Here is a 27,440-nt window from a genome sequence, read left to right as displayed (position 1 = left end):
TTCTTCCTGAGGTTCTTTAACCAACACTGTTTAAAATGACTCTTCAGTTTCCCAGTAATTTTTCCTGTAATAGATCATTACTTTTGCATTCAATCTATGCAGCAATTCCATGTTGATGCAAAAAAACCCAGGACAGAAACATTAAAGGAAGCACACTGAACCACTTTCTATGAAGTGCTGTTGTCCTGGTTTGAGATGAGGAAGTGTGTTAACTTGAACAACTGGAAGCTGATTAGTGTCCTGAGTGTGAAAAAAGAACTGTGTCTTGTGCCAGCTGCCATCTTCCATCTGCAACACACAGAAGCAAAATATTAGATTCATATCAAAGATCACCTTCAAAACACAAATGGAAAATGTGCTTAGAGAGTGAAAGGAGGAGGGGAAGTGTACAGAAACATTTCTTCTCCCAGCAGTTCCTAAAGAAACTGTGTAATTTAACAAATGCTATTTCTCCTATGCAATACCACACTCCTGGCAAAACTGTAACTGTAAAAAAGCCCAGTCTGGAATCCCGCTGGTGCGGATGCAGACACAGTGCAACATGGCTCAGAATAGAGCACCTGTCACTTTGCAAGCAGTCCTGGGCTCATACAGACTCTTAGATCTCTTGCCAAATTCACCTCCAAATCTGAACAGTAGGTCTCAGCTTATGAACTCTACAGACACTGGAATGACTTTGTATGCCCCTGAAGAATAATAATGGGGAATAAGAGCTGCATTTTTGCCATGAACTTTGCATTGTTTATTCTAATTCTTTAAAAATCTCAGTAAAAAACTGATACCTCAAAAATTATAAAATAACATTATAACATTGTCCGAGGCTGCATGCCTTAAGTTTTCTCAGGGTTTAAAATGGTCCCAAACAGACTGGGATGTGGGTAGAAGGGGCTTCAATGGCCATACCTTATCTGTGTGACACAGGCTAGAGCATCTCATTAGTGTGTGCTGATAAAGGTTGGAAGCATAACAGCTTTGAAGTGCCTCAATAAAACCGCTTTCTGTCTTGAGATTAAAAATCTCACTTGACACCTCTGTATCGATATGGAACCAGTGTCACATCTTTCATTACTGTAAATGAAAGTAGAGCTTAAAATAGTGAAAAGTGTAAGGTGTTTGGCTGCTGTATTTCATAGTGTACCAAGACATTTACCAAATGGCTCACATCTTGGTGAGTGGAGTAATCTAATAAGCATTAGAAAATTAATAAGCTCTTTCAATTTTTCCTAAATACAAATATGATTTAATATTTTAGTTAGCCATGGAGTCCATTTCCAATCATCACGATTTTATTAAATAACCAAACAATTGACTCAGTCAATGAATGTAAAGATATTTAGTTGTCCAAAAAATAATTTCCAGCCTGTTTGAACCTGAGATTTTGTGCTAGATAACTTCAACAGAACTCTTACTGAAGCCTGAATTTTCATTTTAAGAGTAACTGTTCCTAAAGTTCCCTGGAGGACCTCCTTATTTCTGTTCTGATCGCTCTCCAGTGTCTTAGCAGAGTATTGAAATATATGACACACAACGCAAACAGCAAGTATAGATACCCTGTATTACTGCAATTGCTTCTATGTTTGGATGGATGTTGAATTCAGTATCAAAAGGTTGGCATATAGAGACGTAAAAAGAACGAGGTAAGAAGTAAGCTTCAAGGGATGTGAATCTAAATTATTGTTATTTATTTGCAGAAAGTTAGTAATGTCTAAAAGGTAACTCTATTATGGTTTTAATTATGCTAGTGCTAAAAAGTATTTACCATGCATTCATCCATAAGCACCTTCGGTTCAAGTAGTGTATTTGCTTTAAACATTTGACCATTCCATCCTCTGAAGCTAACAGATGTTTTCTGGCCACCTGCTTTATTTAATCCCCACATTGGTGTGTTCAGACAATGAACTGTGATGCTGTGGGTTGCTTCTGAGCTCAGTAAATGAAGGAAGTTCATCTGCACTTTTCCAACGCCGAACTCCAGCTAAGTTCCAAGAGAAACGCATCATTAGACTTGCAGCTCAACTATGCTGAATGACCACAGCAATGCAAAGTGACAAGTACATACATTTGTGGTATTCAGGCATGGGAGCATGTATAGGTGTTTATACATTGGGATCAATGCCAGGAGCACAATTTATATTTTTCAGGAGAGCTGTTAGGTTCTATCATAGTGATTACTATAAACAGAAACTTTCATAAGACATTTTCAAAGCTTAAATTTAAACATTTGTGAATGCTTACAACATTGTTGAAACACAGCTGGGCAGAAAGCACTATTTTTAAATAAGGAAACTGAAACAAATGATTTTGTGATTCAAGCAAAGATATTATCAGCAGCAGTGTTTTAACTGCAGCCATGTCATTGTGCTGTTCAGTCTTTTTAGACCACAGGTTTCGGCAATACCTACATCCCATTAAAAATCAAAAAATTCATAAGCATACTCTGATTTTAGACAGAAAATACAGTTAGTCATTACTCAACAAGAATTTCTCCAAGACTAGATCATATTCAGGGATCTTCCAAATGTAGGAACCCGTATGGAAACTTTCTGGTATTTCTGATGCTTTTCAATGACTACAACATATATGCAAAACTCCACAAATATAAAATTTCTATTCCCAAGAGTTTAAGGACGACGTGTAAAGAGGAGCATGGACTAATGATATAAAGGAAACCAGTCCCTGCCTAATGGCATTTAAAAGTAGCTAAGTGTTGAAAAGTATTCATAATTTTCTTCCTTCCCATTACAATGATCTCAGCATCTCTACGCTTAACTGCCCCGAGTGATGAGTTACTAACGCAGCTTAGAAGCATTTCAGGCTTATTTTTATGCCTTGTATAGAAAAGTATAAAGCAAACCAAAATAATTCTATCAGCATGGAAGGTGAGTAAATGAACAAAGTGAGAGTTACACTAAAATATATTGTCTCCAGAAAGTCTGTAACTTCTATAACAGAAAATGTAACATGTCCTTCCACAAAGGCACACGTTAAAAACCTCCTGAAATCTAACATCTCTTAATGAGTTAAGTAAATAAGCATTCATTTGTTCAGAGTTCTAGCACAGATACAGTCTCTCTGGAAGCAATGCATACCTTTGTCACAGACAGCGGCATTAAACATGTCTGACCACCAGCAGTGAAGTTGCAGAAAACTTCAATGGCATCAGAAGGACATCCAATATTTGGGTCAATCCAGTACTTTCCTATTAGTATATAACCCCAGATGGAAAATAAACCCAAAATATAATTGTTACTAAACAATTTGCTAAAATATTCATACTTTTTGGTAAGTATTAGATATAGTATCAACATAGCTTCACTAGGAAATGAAAGAAAAGGAACATGAAAGTCTTTTCACTATTATAATTCTACTAATAACAGATACTGAGCAAAATTATCATAACCATTCAATTCTGATTACATATACAATGAGTTCTGAATACTGTCACAGTTTCAAAAATGTTTTCTCTTTCTACAGCTAAATAGTGAGAACAAGCTGTATTTCCAGGCTGCTCTTTCTGTATTAAAACTTAAACTGTTTTTCTTCAGGCTTGGCTTTATACAGAGAATGTATTCAGGGATGTAAAATATCGATCTAAATTCTCTTGCTCTCACAGCATCTTGAAGACCCTTTCATTCTCCACTATCTTTCTCCCATCAGACACTTCTACATGACATATCCTAGTGATGGTATTAAGGAATATTTGCCATTGTGAATCTATGGATTTTGGTCCAATAAAAGAAATAGGACACATGCAAATTGCATCAGGATTCAGCTGCCCTTAATTCATGGTTAAATATAGGTGAGCCTATACTCTACAATTTATATGGGTGTGTGTAATCCTCTGAAGTGGAGGACTGTGTCAGTGATCTCCGTGGCCTAAAGGACTGAGATTTATTTAGGAGAGCACAGTTCTAGTAAGAGTTAGGCTCATCTCTGCTAGAGCCTTAAAGAATTGATCTGTCTTCATATATGCCATAGAACAGTGATTTCCCTGTAACCTCTAACTTAATTTCCTATTTCCTCCTTAGCTTGTTAATGCTAATCCTCGATAATAGGGATATTTACAGTATTTGTTATTTTATTAGCCACTCAGAAACTGAATTATGTCACAGTATTGACATTACAGGTTTAAATAATTATTTTTTATTTGATTTGGGATCTTCTGGGATACAACACCTATAAGTGTACCTGACAGTGCTATTGTATTGTCCACAATTTTCTCATTAATTATCTAGAATCTGTTGCACACAAAATTCATTGCAAGATTAGCTATGAACACTTGGGAAACTTTTAATCACAAAATTGGATTCAGTTTCAAATTTTCTGGACATTTTTGCTTACTTATAGATATAAGAGACAGATTATAGATATATACGATAGCTACATACTTTCATTTTTAAAATTCAGAAATTTTATCTGAAATAGAGATAAAATAAAGATAGCTGTGACAGGCACACTGCAACAGAATACAGTAAAAAATCTACACATTAGAGTTTTGATGTAGAAAGTAACATCTGGAAGCAACACATTTCAAAGCCTAGTTGTGTTCAAGCTTTAATGAAAGTGGACACTTACCATCTGACACTTTACGTTCACAGTTAAGCAAATCCCTGCAGATGCGTGCTGGGTTATCCCGTGTGCCAAGAGGGTTCTTGATGCTGTGCAGCAAATTGCTAAGGTAGTGCAGCGTTTTGAATATCTCTGTACTGTGATCTAGTAAAGTTACTTCAGTATTCTGGTATTTCTGCCAAGGGCCATTAGCAAATGTGTTACCACAAAGAAGTATCGCAACAACGCAGTAAAAGTCAAATGGCCATTGAATAGCCAGACAGAAGCAAAGTATTTATAATGCATACAATCAGCCATATAAAACAGAGTAAGAATAACATATTCCAATAAACAAATTAGTACATTTTATTAAAATTATCAGAGCAGTGAAGTTAGAGGCAGGTTAAGATCATGCAAATACGTCATTATGACATGTTGACATAAAAATGTGGATACAGGGGAAAAAAAAGAAAAAAATTTAAAAATTAGTGTATTTTTAAAATATACTTAGCGGTTTCAGATTTTGAACAGTGAAATCTACTCTTAGGCTTAACCTAGAAAATATATGCAAATGTATTTGATGTCATCAATGTAAGGAATTTTCTTGCAATCAATACGACCACACACTTGCATATATGTCAGTATTTTTTGGATCAAGGCCTAAATGCCACTATCATTATCTGTGACTGAACAGATACAGTCTGCTATGTGTGATAGTCAGTAAATTTCCATTATTGCCAATCATGAGAAAAAGGTAGAAATGCTGCTGTTTTTCTTAACTTAATTTCAATGGTATCCTATAAATCCTAGCACGTTTAATTACATTCTACAGTAATTACGTGCTATCCATCATTCATTTTAAATTTAGTCTTTGTAAAGCACCCTTGTTGTCCTCAAAAAATAAAATTATAATTGCATATCCTGTATGACAATGTAAATACATTGAAATATATTACCTCCATCTGCAGTGCAGCATTTGACTCAATCAAAGCTTGAACAGCAGCACTGATGTCCACTTGCTTCTGAAAAAAAGATATTTCAGAATAAAGAAAGATGAACAGGAATATTCTAAAATGCAGGTGGTAAATTCTTTGAGCACTGTAGCAACATACATGATAGCTTAGTTATTTTCTCATTTTAGAAAATAATTCACTGTAAACACTTACTTTTAAAATAGGATCCTCCCTTCTACTTCCAAAGAATTCAAGTACGCATACAGAAAAAGCATATTTGATTTTTATTAATAGCCCCATACCCAATTTAATGACCATAGTCCTGGAACCTGGAAAAAAGATACTATCATAGTTGTACAGACTAATGTCCCAACTTACTCCTCCCAGCCATTTAATTTCTGTACTCAAGAAAATCAATCCAGGTAAGCGTGAAAAGCTGTTCTTCCTTTACAGAGAACCACACAAAGAGTATCTCAATTGGCCATCAGCAGTTGATAAATTAAAGTAGTCTTCATGATGCATGAACAAATACCAAGGTAGACAAACTAGCCTCTGAAGGAGGAAGCCCGCTTCTTGCATATCTTCATTCTCTGCACTTTGTGTGATGTATATACCAGACCCAGACAACAGGTTTGTTTATTTTTTAAGAATTAAGTTACCCACACAAACATCTAGTTCTTGTAATTTGTTCTCAGATTACATGTATAATTACATCTCGAGGACACTTCAGATATTGAGTCTATCCTAACTGGCGCAACCCTTAAACTAAATCTCTCTGTATGTATATACACAGGGAGAACACCTGGGCCAGAGATAGTACAAAATTTTCTGTTGCTATCTTTCAGACTGTTCAAATACAGAACAGGAGAAAAACCTTTCAGAGTGTGACAGCATTAACCTATGTCAAAAGTATGAGTATGTCCACAAGCGTTGCTTGTTGAGGGCTCAACAGCGTGGCAGAACAGAACTGACAGTGTAAGACGGAAGGCTGAAAAAAGTGTTACTGTACTGATGGAAGGTGTGCAGTGATGGAACTAGCAATGCATTTGAAGAGGATCCTGCTATTTTCACTTTCAAGGAAGCACTGTATTGTAGGTTAGGGTTGTTAGTTACAGAACTTACTCTTGGTCCTGGTGGTCCGGGTGGTCCCTGGAAAATGGAAGAAACCAGATATTAGGTGCTTCACACGTTTATATAATGCAAACACAACAGAAAAATACGGCATGTTTCTTTATGCACTTACAGGCAGCCCTGGCTGGCCCTGAGGTCCCTGAGGCCCCTAGAAGAAATGGAGATAAAATGCAATAGCTATAGATGAACGTCTGCTTTTACATTTATGTATTTTTCAAACTACAAAATGCCATAATGCATACAATGAAGAAGATGTGATACTGGTTTTGGTAAACACGTAGATTTTTTTAGTTACTATTGTTAAAGTACCATCCTCTGTTAAAGTGTGAATATTCCTGTTAGAACTGTTGGGTTGTCTGGTTACTTGCTTATCCAATTATTTTTGATATTAAGGGAACATTAGAAGTCATACAAAGCATTAACATAAAACATACTATGCATTGTGCCAGCATTATATGCATGTTGCCAATACAATTACTACAAGGAATGAATGATCATAAAAGCATTGTAAATAACATTATGGGTAGCTGTAAAAAACTAACTGATCTGCTTTATGAGTATCTGCTAGGCATTTAATAGCTCTGCTTATTAGCAGTGTCAATTTTCAGCCACAACATGTTATGTTCATTATTTAACAGTGATATTGCAGGCTTCCTTCATATTCAAGAAGTTATGCACTTATTTCCTCATCATAAGTGGTATCAATTTACTGTGTAGGATGATGCAGTAGTGAGGAGAGGAGGAGAAGGAACAGCTGCTTTTCCCTAGCTTATAGTGCCTACAATGCACATACTCTTAAATCTAAGTTTTAGGCTTGCCTTAGGGTTGGACATGGACCGTCCCAAACACAATAACCCCATCTGAATTATCATTTCTTTGAGCAACTATTCACATTAAGATGGAATGATTATGAATATTTGTTAATATGTAGTGATACTTGTGTCTCTGTTAGATTCTCTTCTTCAGTCTATATACTCAAAGCCTCTAGGAGCTGCTGTAGCATAAACAATAGCAAGAACAATGACAAGGAAAAGAAAAGGTGGCAGTGCCTTAATATGAGCAAAAGAAAAGAAGGAATGAAAGGCAGAGGCCAGACCTGCACCATGTATTAGTAAAACCTTATAACATAACTAAGTTAATTTAAGCAAAACATTCTTTAGCCAGCGCTGCTTGAACCAGTTATTCAAGCACAATAAGCTGTTCCAGTAAAAGCCTTCTTACACCAGTATGGCCAGACTAGTACTAAGTCTCTGCCAAAAGAGAAATAATCTTATCTGACATAGTCATACTGACAAATATTGCAAAACCGATCTAGTCACAGAGGTATGAAGTTGTAAATCTCTTAATGTAGTAATAAAAAGTATTCCTGCTGTGAAATCTCACAGCAAGATCTGTGCGAGTGTCACTGCATGCTGCAACTGCTGAACTTGTGCTTCAAGCTGCCACCAGCAAGGGCAGCTGGAAATGGTTAAAGAAAGGCCAGATCCAATCTAACATTACTTCACATATATTTAAAAAAGGATCTGAAAGCAGATAGAAGTGAGTTACTTAATTCACTGAGGCTCCAAATTTATCAGTTCTTAGGAGAATACCAGTTGCATTTCTTACTATCTCTAGACATATTTGTAAGGCAGGGCACATGGTAGCTACTGCGGAATGCATCTGTCAGGGGTTACAATGACCTCCACAGCTGCACAAGTTACAGTGCCTGCACATCACCTGCCCTGGCCATGCCAGAGGGGCTCAAGTGCTCAGGGTGTGAAAAGTGGGGGCCATCATGTAATTCCTAGCACCAGATCTATACCAACAAGGCTGTGTTGAGGGACTGCAAATGGCTTTGAGGCCAAGACCCATGTTTTACACGTGGTCTTTGGAGAACAGGGGAGAATCAAAACTGAAGCTATTTCTGGGTGTTTAGAGAGATGGTCTTCTGATACTTAACTAAGACGACCTTAATGGTGTAAGCTCTAGGGACTGTAAATATTGTCAGCTTTTCAACTGATACATCCTGACCCTGTTTATTTACGCTTCATCCACTTACACTTATAGAAGGGACTCTAAGCCATCTTTTAGGTAAATATTTACTCATATTTTATACATACATTAATGTTGGGAAATGGAAATCAAAGAATATGTCATTTTAGTATATAGAGTAGTATTGAAAACCCTGTGGGTTGTGTGGCAAGTACCTAGCTTCCTTTTGCTCTTCTGAGTTTGATTATTGCTCAGCTTGACTTTTCTTTGAAATCTATTACTATTAAATAGGCATGAAATATTATCGTTGTTATTCCTTATTACAAAACTGATGAGAGATGAGCTTGCAGAGATGACATTCACTGTTTTGGGTTAGTCCCTAAGACGTTGCAAATCAACTGGGTTTCACAGAGCTACACTGTTGTATGCCAGCAGAGAAGGCTGACCTCCCCATTTAATTAATCAGATCAGCAACTCAGGTGCTGTGAGACTGCTGCAGGATATCTTCAATCCCATGTGGATGTATTACTAGACTGTCTGATCATGCTTGCTGAAGTGAAATGAAAGTGTGAAAAAGAAACTTGAGAAATGAATTTGACAGTGTAAGAATATATTTGTTTGTCTTGGTTCAGGATTTGATTATGCAAATACCAAGTCAAGGCAAGGCACAAAGTCTTCAACAGTTTTTCCCTAAGTAACCACTGCTCTCTGATGAATAGATACCCTTGTTCTGAGTGCTGAGATTTAGACATTCCAGTGGATTTTTCAGATGACTGAATGCTTCAGTTAATATTCTATGTTCTTGGCACGTGTCACAATTTTAAGACTTAAAAAGTCTTAGGACAAGAACAGTTCAAATTTTCAGTGGTTTCTGAGATAGAACTGAATATTTTAAATATCAAAACCTGCACTGTTCCAAATGAATTTAAGGTATTTTGCAAAAGAAGAATGTGATTTGTCTTGATTCACTGTCTCCTTGCCAATAAAACCCATGTCAAAAAAAAGGTAAATATTGAACGCTATTCGTTAACTATAGCGAACTACTTTTGGGGATATTACATTTCCTAGGCGCATTAAAACTTCAGAAGGCTATATCAATTACCTTTACAAGCCTTTAAAAGATAACGAAATTGCATAGTGTGTTGAAAATCCTGTAGAGATGTTATAAATGTTCTTTCTGTTGCAGAGCAGCAAAATAAGGTTAAATTACACTTTTCATGGATTAAGTTAATTGCTAAATGTTTTACTGGAATGTACAGGATTACCTTTACAAATCTACTTAATTTACCCTTTGATCACATGAGAATTTAAGTGAGAAAAGTGTAATTCCAGTTCATAATAACAAAAGTGGAGAATAGAACAGTTAGTTTTAGTGTGCTTTTTAATTCTTCAATTGCCCAATTTGATTGCTAGTACAGAAGTTCAAATGCCAAACTCCCAATCTTTTTCTAATACTGTAAGGCTCTGATTTTACATGCAATGATATATATGCTTAACTTTGAAAACAAGAGCAATCCCAAGGACTTCCATATTTTCCATGACTTTTGAAATTTTCCCAGAAACTAAGTATTTTTAACAAAAATTATTAATGTTAAGCTTTCCCTGACTCTAAGATAAAAGATGATAATAGAAAATTACAGATTATGCCATATCATATCATATCTTTTTTCACCTTGAGGACAGTCACACACTGAAACATATTGCCCAAAGCGATTATCCAATCTCTATCCCTGGAGATTTTCAAGACTTGGCTGAATAAAGCCCTGAGCAACGTGATCTGATCTCAGAGCTGACTCTTTTAAACAGGAAGTTGGTCTAGAAATGTTTTGAGATTGTTCCTTACAACCTGGATTGTCCTATGACTCTGTATCATAATTCATTACGTTACATGCCATAAAATAACAAAAAATTAAGAAAATTAAAACACACTTTCAGAAATTCATCTACCTGGACTTGTGGAAAGCATTTGACACTGTCCTGCATGACATCCTTGTCTCTAAATTGGAGAGACATGGATTTGATGGATGGAGCACTCAGTGGATAAGGAATGGGCTGGATGGTCGCACTCAAAGAGTTGCGGTCAATGGGTCCATGTCCAAGTGGAGATGGGTGATGAGTGGCGTTCCTCAGGGGTCAGTATTGAGACCGGTGCTGTTTAACATCTGTGTCACCGACATGGACGGTGGGATTGACTGCACCCTCAGCAAGTTTGCCGATGACACCAAGCTGTGTGGTGTGGTCGACATGCTGGAGGGAAGGGATGCCATCCAGAGGGACCTTGACAGGCCTGAGAGCTGAGCCTGTGCAAAACTCATGAAGTTCAACAAGGCCAAGTGCAAGGTCCTGCACATGGGTCGGGGCAATCCCAAGCACAAATACAGGCTGAGCAGAGAATGGATTGAGAGCAGCCCTGAGGAGAAGGACTTGGGGGTACTGGTGGACGAGAAGCTCAACATGATCCAGCAATGTGCGCTTGCAGCCCAGAAAACCAACCCTATCCTGGGCTGCATCAAAAGAAACGTGACCAGCAGGTGGAGGGAGGGGATTCCCCCCTCTTCTCCGCTCTGGTGAGACCCCCCCCTGCAGTACTGCCTTCAGCTCTGGGGACCCCAACACAAGAAGGGCATGGACCTGATTGAGCAGGTCCAGAGGAGGGCCATGAAGATGATCAGAGGGCTGGAGCACCTCTCCTGTGAAGACAGGCTGAAAGAGTTGGGGTTGTTCAGCCTGGAGAAGAGAAGGCGCCAGGGAGACCTTACAGCAGCCCTCCAGTACCTAAAAGGGGCCTACGACAAAGCTGGGAAGAGACTTTTTACAAGGGCATGTAGGGATAGGACAAGGGGCAATGGCTTTAAACTGGAAGAGGGAAGATTTAGATTAGATATTAGGAAGAAATTCTTCATGGTGAGGGTGGTGAGGCACTGGAAGAGGTTGCCCAGAGAAGTTGTGGATGGCCTGTCCCTAGAAGCGTTCAAGGTCAGGTTGGATGGGGCTTTGAGCAACCTGGGCTAGTGGAAGATGTCCCTGCCCATTGCAGGTGGGTTGGAACTAAGTGATCTTTAAGGTCTCTTCCAATCAAACCATGCTATGATTCTACCGAATGTCAGAATTCTGAAACAATATTCCAAAATCTATTCCATGTTTTTCTAAATGTTTTAATCACAGTTACACGAATATTTTGAATTGAAAAATAATTTTGATTAAAATTTTTCAACAAACTCTGTTTCTGACTCTATCAATTTTTCTCCAGAAATAGCCTACAGGACCTGAACTTTAGTTCAAGGAACAAGGAGACATGATTTTACATTACATGTTTTTCAGGGCATAAAAGGACATTTCTTTCTAGTAACGAACACTGTATCCCTGACAGACTAAAAACTGTATCTAAAACTTGAACTGCTGCAAAAAATCTTTGTGATTCCAGGAAGAATGCCAATATCAATTTTAAAGGTATAAATTCAAGCTCAGAATACACAGTTGGATGAAAATCATTTTCTCTCCTTTGTATCTGAAAATAGTTGGAAATAAATCCTTTTCTTGGCTACATAATATAAACCAATGCCACTGTGTATGACCTAAAATTAAACATTCTTCTTCTGAAGACAGTCTTAGGACATTAATTCATCTTGATGAATTTAGGAACTTATTTATGAATATTTACGAAATAATTTCTTAAATACCAGCACCAATAATGGAAACGAGTTTTTCTTGTTCACCATTTTGGATTTTTTAAATTATTATTTTTTAAGCATAGCATTTTTAGCTCTATGCTGTCACAGCAATTCTTACGAATCAACAGTAGAAAAAGACAGTTAAGATGGTTAATAGCAGCATGAATTAAGAAACTACTTTTCCTCATTCTGATATAGCAATTGCCTCAAGAGCATTAGAATCAAAGAGGAAAGTTCCCCAAGACATGTACAGCAAGCTTAGTTCCAAGCCTTAATTCTTTAAGCAATTTTGAATATTTCTGATTTATTTTTCAAAACGTTTATACAGCAGTTAGGTTGGAATTGCACACAGGTGGCTGCTAAAAGCAAAATACAATAAGACAAGAGAAACTAAATGATTTTAAGTAAGGTGGGGTGAAAGGCAGGGTAAGAGCAACAGGAACAAGATCACATTGGCTAGTTACTGGAAAAAGAACTATAAACCTGCCATTTAAAGCAATGTCATAGGTATCAACTATCATTGTATTCATATTTAGTGTAAATATGATAATTTAATGGCTTTTCACATAGCCATTATTAATTGGAGACTTTTCTAGCTCTAATACAATTTTTAAATTAAATCCAACATTTATTAAGGTACAAAACCTAATGTAATATTCTTACCGAAAAATCAGAGACAGCAGCTTCATAACCTATCAATGCTGCCTACTGCTACTACAGCTAGCATACACGGCATGGACACACATCCTCAGCTCTAGGCTTCTCCTGAACTTCTCCCTCTCTAGACAAGGTGATATAGACGTAAGAACATGTGTTTGCATGCTGTGAGGCACTGGAGCATTGACAACAAATATGACAAAGGATTTTTCTTTTAGATCTGAACTGGGACAGATTTGGAGTATGTGACTGTTATATGATCGGGGCCATACTGCACAACAGTGCACACCCACTGAGCATATCTACATAAGTCAACTTGAACAAGAGAAGGTCAGACTTTTGACTCATGCTACCAGCTTTCTTGGCCAGCGCTCTCCAGGAGAAAAACACGACTGTCTGGCATTCAGAGCATGCAAGAGTACACTCAGAGTAAAACAGAAATAGTTTTTACACAGCCAAAAAAATGAAAGCACAAAAGTTGTTTCATCTTACCATTTCACCCCTTGTGCCCTTTTCACCTCTCGGTCCCTGTAAAAAAGAGAAACTGTTAATCCAAAATGCTTTCTAGCTGCCTAGGACAGAAATAAGCAGATTGATATCCATGAGAGTTATACTGTTCACATGAAAAGTCCGGTCTCATCTCTGGAAGTATTTACAACTCTGGGTTTTAAATTTTCCTGTACGATTAGAAAACTTGAAAAACATCCTGTAATTCCTGTATGTGGAAAGCTGTTGTTTTCCTTGGATCGTAAATATGGTTTTTTTCAGTAATTTTAACTGTCAGTGGTCTCCCTGTCAATTAGCTGTATTCTCTACAATTTGATTCACTGTAATACATCAGTGCTTCATGATCTTAAGAGTAGAGAACAAAACTCGATACTCTGTCACTGAAGAAATCCATTGGTTACATATCTGTTTATATTACTCCATTAGTTCTCCTCTCACAGTCAGATTAGACACTCTTTTCTGTTTCCATGGCATTTTTGTCTAGTTTTGCACTTAAACTGTGTTTCTGAAGATGGTAACAATCTTACAATTCTTCTCTGGAAGAATTTTGCATCTTGAGGGCAGCATTTCATACTACACAGAAGTAATCTTCAACTGTAATGCTTTCTTAACAACAATGGCAAACTATTTCATTCAATATGAAGTCTACTTAAAGCTTTCATACAAGTATAGGCAACTGTAAAGACTTCCTCCTGAGTGGGACTGAAAAGACTGCAGCAACACTTAGAGTACTGTCTTTTTCCCAACAAGTGGAAAACATAGTCTAATTATAGAAGGAACATTTCTCTTCTCCTTTCTTTTTCACTGGTAAATATTTTTATTTATTACTTTTATTGGATATTCTTGTTATTTTTATGATTATGATTTCAATTTTTAGACATTCCCATTCACTCCAAGTCTTGTTGATCAGTCACAAGAACTTGGGTGGTACAAAGAGCTTCTAAAAACTACCTTACATGGCTGGGTAGTCTGCAGACATGAACCAGAGGGTGCCCTTGCAGAATACTGCTCTGGCACAGGCAGTGTGACAAGGGATGGAAAAAGGGATGAGGGCAGAGCTCTCCCACTGCAGAGAACCCAGGGTGCATTGAAGTTTGTCAGAAAGGCCAAGAAGACATTTGAGTTGTAACAGGGACCTTGCCAGCACCTGAAACACCCCAACAAGGACTTGTGGGCACTGCCAGTGTGTCTAGAGGGGCACTCTGGACAGTTCAGCCCAATTACATAAAAATAAACTACATTGAAACCAAGTGTGGGTACTCTCTAGATATGTCTCAGACCTAAGGTTGAGAAAGAATATCCAGGTGGTAGTTACTATTGCTGTTTTACACCTCGACTCACCCATTGCCCCTGTAGGCATGCCCTCTGTACACTGCACTTACACAGAAAGCCATCGCAATGACTTTTTTGGCATTGTTTTTTGTCATTATTTTCTTGTATTACAAATGCTGGAGTTGCATATGTTTGCTTACCAACATGGTATAACATGAAGATGGTCCTGCTAGTTACTATTTGCAAATAGAAAAATGAGAAGGTTGCTAGTTGCAAAACAGATTACTAAAAATAAGAGTAGGTGAATTAACCAAGTTATGCAAAAGAGAAGGGAAACTTACAGGCCTGCCAGTTGGGCCTGTTATGCCTTCTTGACCAACAGGGCCAATATATCCCTGTAAACAAGCAAAGAATTTATTAGTCCACCATGTTTCCAAAATGAAGAAAATCCTCATGATGTGTCCTGGTTTAAAGCTGCTCAGCACACAGCCCTGGCAAATATCCAAAAGATCATGGTGATATTCTTTTTCTGAATATTGCGTGCACATTGCTACAAAATCAGTAAGGTAACTATTTTAATAATTAGTAATAGTTGTGCTTGGAAAGCCCACAGACATTCTTTTACGCGAAAGCTGATGCACTAAAACCAGTGGAAACTTAAGTACTCTGATTACCAAAGACAACATATTTATTGAGCTACAATCAACTATATCTGGAGCTATATTACTGCCCACAAGTACTCTTGTAAGGCTGCCAGCAAGTGCTGCTAAAATGTCACTTTCCTGTTCCATTTCACTTAGAGCAAACTGCTCATTTCCAGTGTTTATTTTGTACAGGAACATTTAGAAAAAGAAAGTAGCTATTAGAACAGGCCTCTAAAACTGCTGCTCTGCATCTAGTTAACTGAACTAATTCAGTTCTGTGATGGCAATGGCAGCAGTGAGAGAAAAACATTTTGTAGTAAGGCCTTCCGTGCTTCAACCTTCCCCCACTTTTCCACTTGATGTTGTAAGCTGGATGCATACTCCCCAATATAAGAAAATGCTAAAGATGCTTCCACATTTTTGGTGAGTAGCAAAGCAGAATGTCATGAAGAAGGTGTCGCGAAGAATAAGCTAATGCAGGTTAGTAACCTTATAGATAAAAAGAAAACATTTATTAGAAAAAGATTATCTATTAATCAATAATGCCTGAGCACCACTCAGTCTTACTGCAGGTAAAGTTTGACCCTTCTTTCTTTTGCTGCAGAATGGTTATACAATCAGCATTGTTGCCAGTAAGAAGAAAGAGAATGTTCAACCCCAGTAGACAAAGATATGACAGCGATAAGGATACTTGTGTAGATGAAATTATACTAGGAGAACCACACTTTGTCAGCAGAGCTTGCTTTTTTCCTTCAAGATTAAGAGCCCAGCTCTGCTTGTGTATCTGTACCCATGGTGCAACCACAGCTGTGCTGCAGAACAAGCAAAGGGCTTCTGGTGGAGACAGTCTCAGAGAGAAAGGTTTGGTGAGAGGGTTCTGGCCTTGTTAATAAGAAAAAAGATGATTCCCTAAATTAAATACATGTACCACTCGCAAGCCATCCTGACAATCTCTTTCATGAAGTGAAACACTTACAACTTGGCCTGTTGGACCTTTCGGGCCCAGAATTCCAACTAAGCCAATGTCCCCTGCAGGACCCTGAAAATGCAAAGGAACAGTTTAATCAAACAGGGATGTTAGTTATCCACTTGTTTCAATCTCTTGTAATTAGGGAAAATAAGATAATTTCTAAGAACAAGTGACAGTGAAAATACCAAGCACACAGACCAAGAATGTTCATCCTTGGACATGGAGTACACAGTTCTGCCTACAATGTTCCAACAATTCAGATAGATTTTAAACAAATTATTGTTAAAGCTGATTAATTCTATGCATTCCTAATGTTCTCACTCTGTAAATGGCTTAGAGTTCTACCAGAAAAGAATGAGCACATACTTTTGGACCTGGGAATCCTTGAAACCCCATTAAACCTTGATCTCCATCTTCTCCCTGTAATAGGAGCAGACATCCTTACTATTATTTCATGTTGGTAACTCTTGGACTACTTGTTTTGCATCAATAGTTGTGATTACATACGGTCTGTCCTTTCAGTCCAGAGTCTCCTGCTGGTCCTTGGTCACCTTGTGATCCTGGAAGGCCTCTTTTGCCTCGCTTTCCTGGATGACCCAGAAGCCCTTTCTCACCCTGTTAATAGGAAAACAATATATGCTTTATTACAGTTGTGACAGTTATAAATGTAAAGATAAGTTTCCTGGCAGAAGTGTGGAAAATGCTTTCTTTCTAAGAAATAGACCTATTCCATTCATTTTATTTCCATCAGGAATGCTTTCAGTAAGTATACACTCACTAAAATGCAAAAAACATACATATTGGATCATTTCCAGTATGGTATCTTCCAGTGCAAGCACTAAAATTCACAAAACGAAATACAGACCAGCCAGGTTAGAAGTAAATTTAAAAAATACTTCTCTGAGCGAGGCATAGTATAGTTGTGGAAATCCTTGCCGTTGGACTAAAAGTTTACATTGACTTAAATGGAAACTAGACAAGTTCATGCAAAAAAAATCCTATGAGGACTATCACATACATAGAAGCCATGTCTAGCTCAGGAGGTTACCAAGCTGCAATTAAGGCTGTGAATATACACCTTTCATGCTTGCTTTGAGCTTATGCTCTTTCCTAAGTGTTACCTCTCTGCTCTAACAAAGACAGACCTTTGGCCTGACTCACTATGTCGACTCTTAACACTTATTTTGCACTATGTGGTAACAGTTTTCCCTCACCTCATCTATTCCCTGTCTTTTTCAGATTGCAAGCATCTGTAAGCAGGAACTACCTCCTAAAGCTCATTGTCTAGACAAAGGAGTAAAATCCAGACTGGGAGCCCTGGCAATAAACACTACAAATAGTGAGTACAGTTTATACTAAAATATTTTCATGAAGAGATAACAAAGACAGTATTTCCCTCCTCCAGTTTTCAAGTAACTTAAGGTTTTAAAAAACTGCTTACCAATAAGATCTCACAGAGCACTGCAAATCATTATTTAGATGTAAAATCCTATTCTAAACGGAGAAAATTATCTGTAATGTTTCCATTCTTTGCTTCTTTTACCACTGCAATGAGTCTAATTAATATGAGGATGGAAAATGGAGCACTCTGAGATTTCTTTCTTTCTGACAGGGCTGAACAAGAACAATTTAAGTCCTATGATAAACGGACATCCCAGACATGCTTGTTAGCCCCCAAACTTGGGATTTAAGCTTGAAATTACAGTACTTCTCTGCTAATAGATTACTTAGATGTTCAAATTATCCAAACTGTTCTAGTAGTTACAGAATTTTAAAAAGAAAAGTCATCAGGAAACATTTGGCCTTAAAGTTCTGAGTGAATAAATACCAAGTGTTTTGAATGGCTTCTGGAGTTGGGAATAGCATCCAGATGGTTGGGATGTCTGTTTTCAAATTACAGTTTATAGAAACAAGGTCAACACAACTTGCAGTCTTACCCTTCAAATAAGTTTTGATGTCAATTACTCATATGATTAACAATAGCATGGTGGTTCCACAATCACTGGATGCAGTATGAAGACTAAGCGATATCAGTAATGCTGTACTTAAACAACAAGATCCCACGTGTGTACCTTTAGTCCGGGTGCTCCCATGGGTCCTGGCATGCCTGGCAATCCCTTGGGACCTCGAGCTCCAGGATAACCTGCCAGACCTGGTAAGCCTGCATTTCCTTTATTACCCTTAACAAATTGAAAATAATTCTTTACAAGCAGAACAGCCAAACATGTTTTTTCATTTTATGCTAATGCAGGCATATAACATAAACTCGGTCAAAGTCACTTAATGCTTTCTGTATACATGGACACACATTGATAGTAGATCAAAATATATGGAAAAACAATGATCAGCAGTATCATCTAGATTTCTGCTAATATTCCAAAAGCAAAACCTGACTGTACTTAGCAACAAAACTACATGTGCTTTAACTGTGGGATGGATTGAGGTTTTTGAGGAGTCAATTTATTATCATTTAGCAAGTCACATTGTCAGCAAAGCAAATGCTAACCATGTCATAGTCCATTGCAGTTGTTCAGCTCAGTGCTCGTCTTAAACCTTGTTCTGTCCTACCCTAAAAGTATTTTGATGTCACTTGTGTGGGATTACCTACCTAGACCTTGAAAGACTTCTGAGAACATTCAAGAGAATCCATTGCCTCTTTGGGCTTATGCAAGGCATCTTCCCTATTAGCAACCTCCTAAAGAGGAATAGTTGCCCAGGTGGATCACCACCTTAGGCACCAATAATCTAGAAAAAGTAAGCAATCTTCTGTCCACAGTAATTGTGCATTCAAATATATATGGAAACATTCATGGGCATATCAGTAACTGCTTCCACCTCCTACAGGGAAGTAAAATACAGAATAGTTTATATGAGACCTAAAATTTTTCCCAGACCTGGAAATTTGCATGTTCAGATTAATAGCCTTTAGTGCTGATCCCTATTTAATTATTTTCTAACTCTATTTTGAAATATGCAGGAAGAGAGCACTAATCTCCGTTAACTACAGAAGATGACTCTCTGAGATGGTTCTTGGATGAGTGTTGTGTGATGTCTGAGAATTCTGAGCTTACAATAAGGAGCTCCTTCCGATGAAAACAAGATGCTGAATTCATTCATTACAGGTGGGCTGAAAATATGGTTGAGATTCACAGTACTGATTTTTTTCAAGAAGGAGCTCGGCATCAAGAAACAAAATGAGACTGCCTTACCACACAGACATTCAAAATTCAACATGCTTATTTATAAATATCAGACATCTGATAATATTAGTATGATTGTCTACAGTCTGGAGGGATTCATATACAATAACTTTACCACATGAAGAAAGATCAGAACATTTGTTATGAAAATGTATGAGAACATCAGACTATAAACAAAAGCAACTACTTTTAGTAAAAAAACATGTTACTGAGTACAGGGAGTTAAGTCAATTTTGACATGTTAAAAAACACAAAATGGAAATTCGCCACCATCCAAATGAATGTTTCTGTGATGTAATTTAGTAGAAATAGATATCTATCTATCTTCTTTTTTATTTCATATGACATTTGGTTAAGTATTCATAGAAATAAAAGGGTTATATAAAACAGGATTTAAATATTAAATGTGATTTTCAGGGCTTTTGAATGTGATACTGTGGCTTATAGCCTGATGGACTGATAAAATTACATAGCAAAAATTCTATTCTTTTTATTCTTTGTGGCAAAAATTAGTTACAAGCCTCTTTTTATTACAAGTTGTAATATTACTATATATTGTTAACATAGAGGAATGGAGTCCCTTTTAATATGAAAGATGACATTTTGAGTGGAAAGGCAAAAAAGTGAGAATTCTTTGGGGTGATACTCGTAAGTCCAACTCCAAAGAATTTTAAGTACTTGGAAGCGGTCCAGCAGGATATTATCTGAAACCCGAGAGGCTCGAATGGGGTACATCCGCCCCCTACGGGTAACTGCTTTAATTTTCTCTTTGTTCAACCAGATAGGAAATCTATACTTGTAGCGGTGCCTCATTCAGCACCTTGATTAATTCCTAACACCAAATCTAAACTTGGCATCCTTTTATAACAATTACTGATCTATCTAACTAGAACTACTGAGAAATACCATACTTGAAATCAAAGTGATCAAACTTTCAACAATGAGAACAACTAAAGGAATTTTTTCCCTCCTCTCTGGAGCAAATAAGTGAAGAGCTGTGTCACTGCTCCCACAAGGAGCAGGCAGCAGGTCACCAGCCTTGGCCCACAGCAAAGAACAGACAGACAAAAACACTCGTTTCCAAGAATGTTTCCACATACCTCAGATACCCAATACTCTTTTTCACTGGTTTTGGGCAAAGCTTCAGAATTGCTTAGGTAGAGAGACATAGGTTACAAATTCAAAGACAATATAGAAAACGTGGGATTATCTCAGAGCCTGAGAGGAAGCAGTCTCCGCTGGGGTCTACGGCTCATTTTTGGGAACAGAACTGTGAAGCCTCTCTGATTAACAAAGCATTTTCACTTAGCTGTAGTTACTACTAACATATGCTAATGAAACAGTTCTCACAGCACACTTCCCTTATGCTAACTTTACAATCTAGCCAGAATATCAGGAGCAAAAGAGAAAGAAAACAAAAGAACTGGTCTAATTTTCAAGATGCTCAAGGAACTCAGAATGGTTCCTTCTGTTTAAATACTCTAATCTTAGAAAATTTGCAATGCAAAAGGACATAAAGAGAGGCAATGTGGAAAGCAACTTACCTTAGGGCCAGGTTTCCCTGACAGCCCAGGCTTGCCAGGGTTTCCAGGAATGCCTTCTGGTCCAGGGTACCCAACTGCTCCTTTCTGCCCTGCTGGCCCCGGTTTCCCCTTGAAACAATTTCAAATCAAATATAGCACTGTTGGTTCTCTTCACTTTTACCACCACAGAACTAGATTTCAATCACAGTATTTCCTAAATCCTACACTATAACAGACTTGGTGACATGAATGAATACTTGCAGAGGGAGTACTGAATTGGGACGTTTGGTTTAAAATGCTATTGGCTTAATCTGAGACTTGCTGTGTTGTGGGAACTGAGCAACTTTAGCTGAAACCATGGGGCTGATCCCTTCGTATGCCAGGCTGGAAGACAGCTCAGAGTGTTGATTCTTAAACCAAAGCAAGAAAACCTGATAAAGTAATCTATTTATCCCTGTAAAAAACCCAAACCATATACCTTTTCAGCCTTCATTTTACTGGATACTCTGTATTGTACAGTTGTAAATTTATGTTGTTCAAACTTGAACATATCAAAAATACATACAAACTTCTAATAAGGCAAGTTTCTGCTAACTGTTGCTATACTTGCATGAAAAAGTGTCATGTCACATCCACCAGAGGAACAGTGATTTTTTCTTTACAATTATTTCCCTTTAGACTGACATACACTATCTTAAGGGGCTTGGAGTTCTGCAATTATCTCTGTATGAACGCATTTCTCAGAAATTTAAAATATGCTAACTACAACACATCTCGTTCAAAAAAGTATAGTTAACAACAGCCATACAGAAGACAAGAAGAGTGCCGTCTTAATCTTATTTCTAACTTCTGATTGCTGAAGTATCTTTCAGTTGGGATGTGCTTTGAAATTGCCTCAAGTTTTAGTTTTACTGTTTTCTCCTCCTCACTTTTCCTGTATATCTTGCCTTTCCCTGTTTTCCGTTGTCTGCTGACTGATACACTCTCTGCAGTCCTCCAGAGGAAAAAGCTGAGTATTTACAAAAGACACATAGTTCCTTGCCTTCAAAAGGCTTTTCTCTTGCACTCTGTCCAGCAGGTACAAGCTCTGTGAAGCAGTTGCATTTCTCTGGTTGCTGACAATGTTTTGATGTGAGGCAGTAAAAGTTATTTACAGTATGTGCTTGTGTGGTACTATTTATTAGGGGACCAAAGTAGCCTTGATGCATTTTGTTCTTGGTTATGTTTACAGAACACCTATTGCTTCCTGCTCTTTCTTCTCCCTCAGGGAGAAAGGGATGCAAGTTAGCTCCTCTACAGCAACTCAAGAAAGAACATGAAAAATTTCAGCTCAGGGCAAGCAAGAGAAAGAATTAAACTTCGAGGGATCTGCCAGTCATATCCATCATGGACATATGGATCCAGGCTTCTGTAGGCTGCAGCTGTTCAAAGAACTGATGGGAGTCAGGAGTGAACAGTAGTACAGCTCTGTGCAATATAATGTGATAACTTGCACATGGACCACAAGCCACATGCAAAAATGATCTAATGAAGTAACTTCACAAGTGGGAAGGACCTTGTTGTTGTATTAGCTGCACTTCACTTCCATGTGCTGAGTAACTCAGTATAATTCAGTATAATTTAACATAGTTTCAAAAATTACTCTTATTTTTACAGGGGTTCCATTTCCTGGATAATAGGAAAGTTCTTTAGAGTGAGCATAAAACTTTCTGGTACCACTGGCATGACTCCATTTTGGTTTTATTAGTTATTATTTTCTTTCTTTTATAACCCGAAGATAGACTGTAGAATTTTGTTACTTACCGGAATTCCAGGTTTGCCTGCCTGACCTGGTGCTCCTTTCTTCCCTGTGGGTCCCTAGAAGTTACAAATACTTGTGAACTGACAAACGTCTTCAACTCAATCCCCTAAGAAGAGCTGAGAATTGTTCACCTCTAGTACACACACGTTCACGCTGCCTGGCTTTGGACCAGATTGTTTCCATTTCAGGAGACAGCAGAAAGTTTTTCAAGTAAAAGTGAATATATTTTTTGTAGAATTTTATATATTTTCCCCTTTCCCGAATCGGTATAGTGTAATTTTCAGAACTTTTTCAACAACAATAGGCATAAAAAGTTTTTCACTATGAATCTGGTGATTTCTCCTCTATCAGTCACACCTCTGTAAGGAAGTACACTTTTACAGCGCTTCCCGTGCCTTTTAAAAAGGGAAGTCATGAAAAGTAGGCAATGTAGGTGCACTGAGTGTATGTGGAAGAGAATACTAGAAAACAATAGTGTCACATATGGGAACATTCCTTTTATCTAAGATGTATATAAAAGAAAAAAAATTACTTAAAATCAGACTTTTTTTTGGTCTTGACTGATCTAGGAATCTGTAGTCTTGGAAAACGGAGTGATACTGATAGCAGATAACATTCTTGTAAGTGGTTTAGTGACACAGGTGGCCAAGCACCAAGGAAGAAAAGCTCAGAATGGGTCAAAAGAATCTCAGAGAATTTTGTTTATAGGATATTCTTCACAGAATATAATTTTAGTCTACCTCTAAAAGATACAACCACAGCAGGGACAAGAATAACACTTGTTAGCATAGATCAAGTAGAAAAAAAGCTTTCAAGATTTTCTGAATTAATTATTTTAACACTATTCTTAAAGCAGAAGTGATGCTCAACTATTATGCTGCAATATTACATAACTTGCAATAAAGTGAAAAAGCTAAGATAAGTGTCAATGTTTTATAATTAATGTAAATATGATAAAATCAGCAAAATTTTGTTATATTCCTTAATTTAATGCCTTTTTGTTAAGAAAGGCATAAAAAAAGTCCACCAATCAGAACTGGAATGTGTATATTCAAAGAACTTTACATTTTTTCATTAAAATTTCTGAATTGAGATGATTCAGCATTGCAGTTTATGGGATTGGCTTTGTAAGGCTAGCTATAGCAGCACCAGTCATGCCACTGGAGTTAAGACTACGAATGTTTTCACTGTAAACATTTTTGTGTCAACCTTTAGGCTCTTATGGGTTGCTCCAGGCTGGATATCGGTTCCATAGTTGCAAATGGCAGTTTTAATCTGAGGTGCATTTGCAGCACAAAGAAAACATTCTCCAAGGGAAAGACAGAGGAATGACTGATTTTATCCTGCGCTGTGAGTAGTTTGTCAAAGGCAATATACCTGAGCACATGGCTACAGTACATGCTGACAATGTCTTCACATCACATTTCCTTTCTGTTGCTCCCCATTCCTAATCTACTACAGATTCTTGTATTTACCTAGAAAATTTTGAAACTCTAACAGAGTTGCGCCATGGAACTTCTTAGACAACATACCATATTTAAGTTGCAATGGCAATTGGTATTGTAAGAAACCTTTTAGCCTAAATCTTTTGAAATCTCAAAAGCCAATGAAATTCACCCTATGGGAGAATATAAAATACTTCTGGCAATTTTCAACACGTCACCAAGATGAACCGTTATTTGCAAAGGGAAAGATTTAGTCTTTGATCTTTTTCATGGCTTGCTCTGTCATTACTCCTCTACTGTTCTGTAGTAAATTCCTTAGTCCCAGGTCTCTGAAAATTCAGTGCAGTTCAGTAGCAGGAGGCTTCATTTATAGATCAGAGCAGTAAAATCCTGGGTGTCTTCCAGAGCTAGCTTGCCACAAGGAACTCCATGTAAGAGTGTAATTGAATATCACTCAAATATTTCTAAAAGAGCCTCTCATAATGCTTTATATCACTCCAAAGTAAAACCACTTACCTATAAAATAACATGTATTTACTATCCCAGATCGTTATGCAATTTTCCATTCTATATCTTTATTGTCCCTGCAGGTATGAAAAGGTAACCCAACGCTGAGTTTTAGCCTTATACAACCATTTTCCAAGGATAGTCAGTGAACAATAAAAACATACAAATTCCAGTTAAGTGCAGTTTTGCTTTACTTTTTTTCTACTTACTTCTGAACCTCTTTCTCCTTTTGGACCTTGCTCTCCCAATTCACCTGGCTCTCCCTTTTGAAAGAACATACATTAAATAAATAAAAAGAATCATTTGAATGCAGGTGAAAAATGCATTTTCAACAGCCAATAGAGAAATCTCACTTGTTTGAAACACTTACTGGAGGTCCCTGTTGTCCAATGGGTCCTCTAAGCCCTGGAAGACCTATATGACCCTGGGAAGCAGAAAATATAACATACTGCAATACAAGTAACTCAGGCTGTCATGCTCAGCGAGCTATGGATTTCCTTGTAGAGCCCATCTTGGGAGGTGTTGGGTGGCTCCAGCTTCACTGATGTGACCTAGACAAAGTATGCTCAGCTCTCCAGAGATCAGACCTTAGGGAGTTGTTCTTTAAATTCTCTACTGCAAACTGCAAGTGGGAATTGCATATTGTTTAAACAAATCTGCACTTCTGTAAGCATAGATCATATTTAGTTCATTGATTTATTACTATGCCTATCTGTACTATCTGTGTAACTTAAACAGGATATTCCGTGTCAAGGACTGTCTCTTTTGTATTTCAGCAAACAAACTGCATTAGTGATTAGAATGAGTTACCATCCAATTTGTATATGCTGAAAGACTGAATACAATTGAAGAATAATTCTTAGGATTAGATTGACAAAGAAATAGTACTTAAATTACAGAGAAAAATATTAATTCGTTCAGTATTACAGAATCACAGAATTGTTTAGGCTGAAAGGGACATCTTGAGACATCTAGAGCAACCCTCCTTCTCAAGCAGGGCCAGGTAGAAAAGGTTGTCCAGGACCATGTCCAGTCAGGTTTTGAGCACTTCCAAGGATGAAGACTCCACAACTTCTCTGGGCAGCCTGTTCTGGTGCTCAGTCATCCTCACAGTAAAAAAAGCATTTTCTTGTGTTCAAAGGAATTTCATGTGTTTCAGTTTGTGCTCTTTGCCTCTTGTCCTGTCACTGGACACTATTGAGACGAGTCTGGCGCCTTCATCTTCATTCCCTCCCATCAGGTATTTATACACATTAAGATTACCCAAGCCTTCTCTTGTCCAGCTCATGAGTCCCAGCTCTCTCAGCTTCTTCTCATATAAAAGATGCTCCAATGTGTTCTAAGAGCTCATCAGTGCAGTGAGGCACCAGCAAGTGCATCTCTGCACACTTGAGAGAGAAGATGATACTTCTGCTACACTACTCTACATGTATGCATAGCTCAAATAAAAAGAATAAAAAGCAAGAGGTATTACCTTGTAGCCTTCATCACCAGGTTCTCCTCTATCTCCACGTTCACCACTAGGACCCTAGAGAGAAAACCAAAGAGCAAAATATAAGTTGAACTGAAATAATGCTGTACTGAAGTACAAAAAGAAAGCTGGGATTTCTCTCAAAACAGACTAACCAACAAGACAGAACTGAGGATTACAACTATTAAAGTTAGCTTGTCTAAAGGAATAAACATGATTTTTTCCTAAACAAAATGCATTGCAGTCAGACAATAGTCTCTATCTAAAATATTTTGTAACTGAAGACTAGAAGCTAAAAGATAGATCTTATACGGGCATAAATGAAACAGGAGCATTGACCTCAGTAGAACTTTTCTCCAGGTTCATACCCATATATATATGATATCTGAGTAAAAAATCTCCATGAAGAAATGCAGACACTTTGTTTTCAAGACATGTAAGGAAAACTCTGTTACAGTTTCTGTAAGACACCACATGAAGAACTGGGTTCTTTTCTGAAATGACTTGCTGTACTCAGAATCTGCTTTAATTTTGAAGTTCATCCTAATAAAAAGGCAATTTCAATCCCTCAGCATGCCTCACACATATGAGAACTACACAGGAGCATAAATTTTGCTAGTCCTGTGGTTCCTCCTGCTCTATTCAGACACCTCACTAGCTCTACTATAGGGAAAGGCCCTTACTCCGGTCACACAAGAAATGGGATTTTTCCCCAGGATTTAAACTGTCATTGCTGCAAACGGATCAAATCTCAGTCAAAGGAAAAATGATGTGATAGGGAATCATGCCCATAGAAAGTAAGAACAGCCAAGACTTTCCAAAAGACATCCAGCCAATCATTAGGTGAATTAATAAGGAACTGCCTTTTTCCCACCTGTCTTAAGTAAAGGCACACAATGAAAAATTTGCCAGGCATCACTAACTGCAATGTATCTTTACAGTTCACAAATGAATAGATTAGCCACTTCTACTGCATATCCACCAACAGACAATCTTACGCAACTGCTTGTATATTCTCCAAGGCTTCAGCATCCTCCTGGCATGTTTCCTACAAGGAATCCGCAAGGTGGAAAGGCCTTGCTTGCAATGTTTGAGCAGTCAGCATTACAGAACCAGTTTGGCTACAACAGAATTGGCTGGAGTCTCTTCTCTCATGCATTACCATA

At 37.6% G+C, this 27,440-nt stretch overlaps 1 protein-coding gene across 1 annotated transcript; it reads right to left on the bottom strand.

Annotated features, from left to right (window-relative positions):
- LOC104161845 (collagen alpha-1(XXIV) chain-like) lies at positions 1-26,331 on the bottom strand (the record flags this gene model as incomplete). Its single annotated transcript, XM_009700408.1, has 16 exons — positions 1-288; positions 1,760-1,975; positions 3,090-3,199; positions 4,576-4,744; positions 5,505-5,570; positions 13,427-13,462; positions 15,055-15,108; positions 16,334-16,396; positions 16,694-16,747; positions 16,835-16,942; positions 18,400-18,507; positions 21,072-21,179; positions 22,854-22,907; positions 25,013-25,066; positions 25,174-25,227; positions 26,278-26,331. Coding segments are annotated over 16 exons (1,455 nt in total), but the record flags the coding sequence as incomplete, so codon positions are not given.
- Positions 26,332-27,440: the final 1,109 nt, after the last annotated feature.

This window comes from Cariama cristata, unplaced genomic scaffold (assembly GCF_000690535.1).
Source record: "Cariama cristata isolate BGI_N322 unplaced genomic scaffold, ASM69053v1 scaffold16895, whole genome shotgun sequence".
In the NCBI taxonomy this organism is placed as follows: Eukaryota; Metazoa; Chordata; class Aves; order Cariamiformes; family Cariamidae; genus Cariama; species Cariama cristata.
This window is presented reverse-complemented; position numbering and strand designations above follow the sequence as displayed.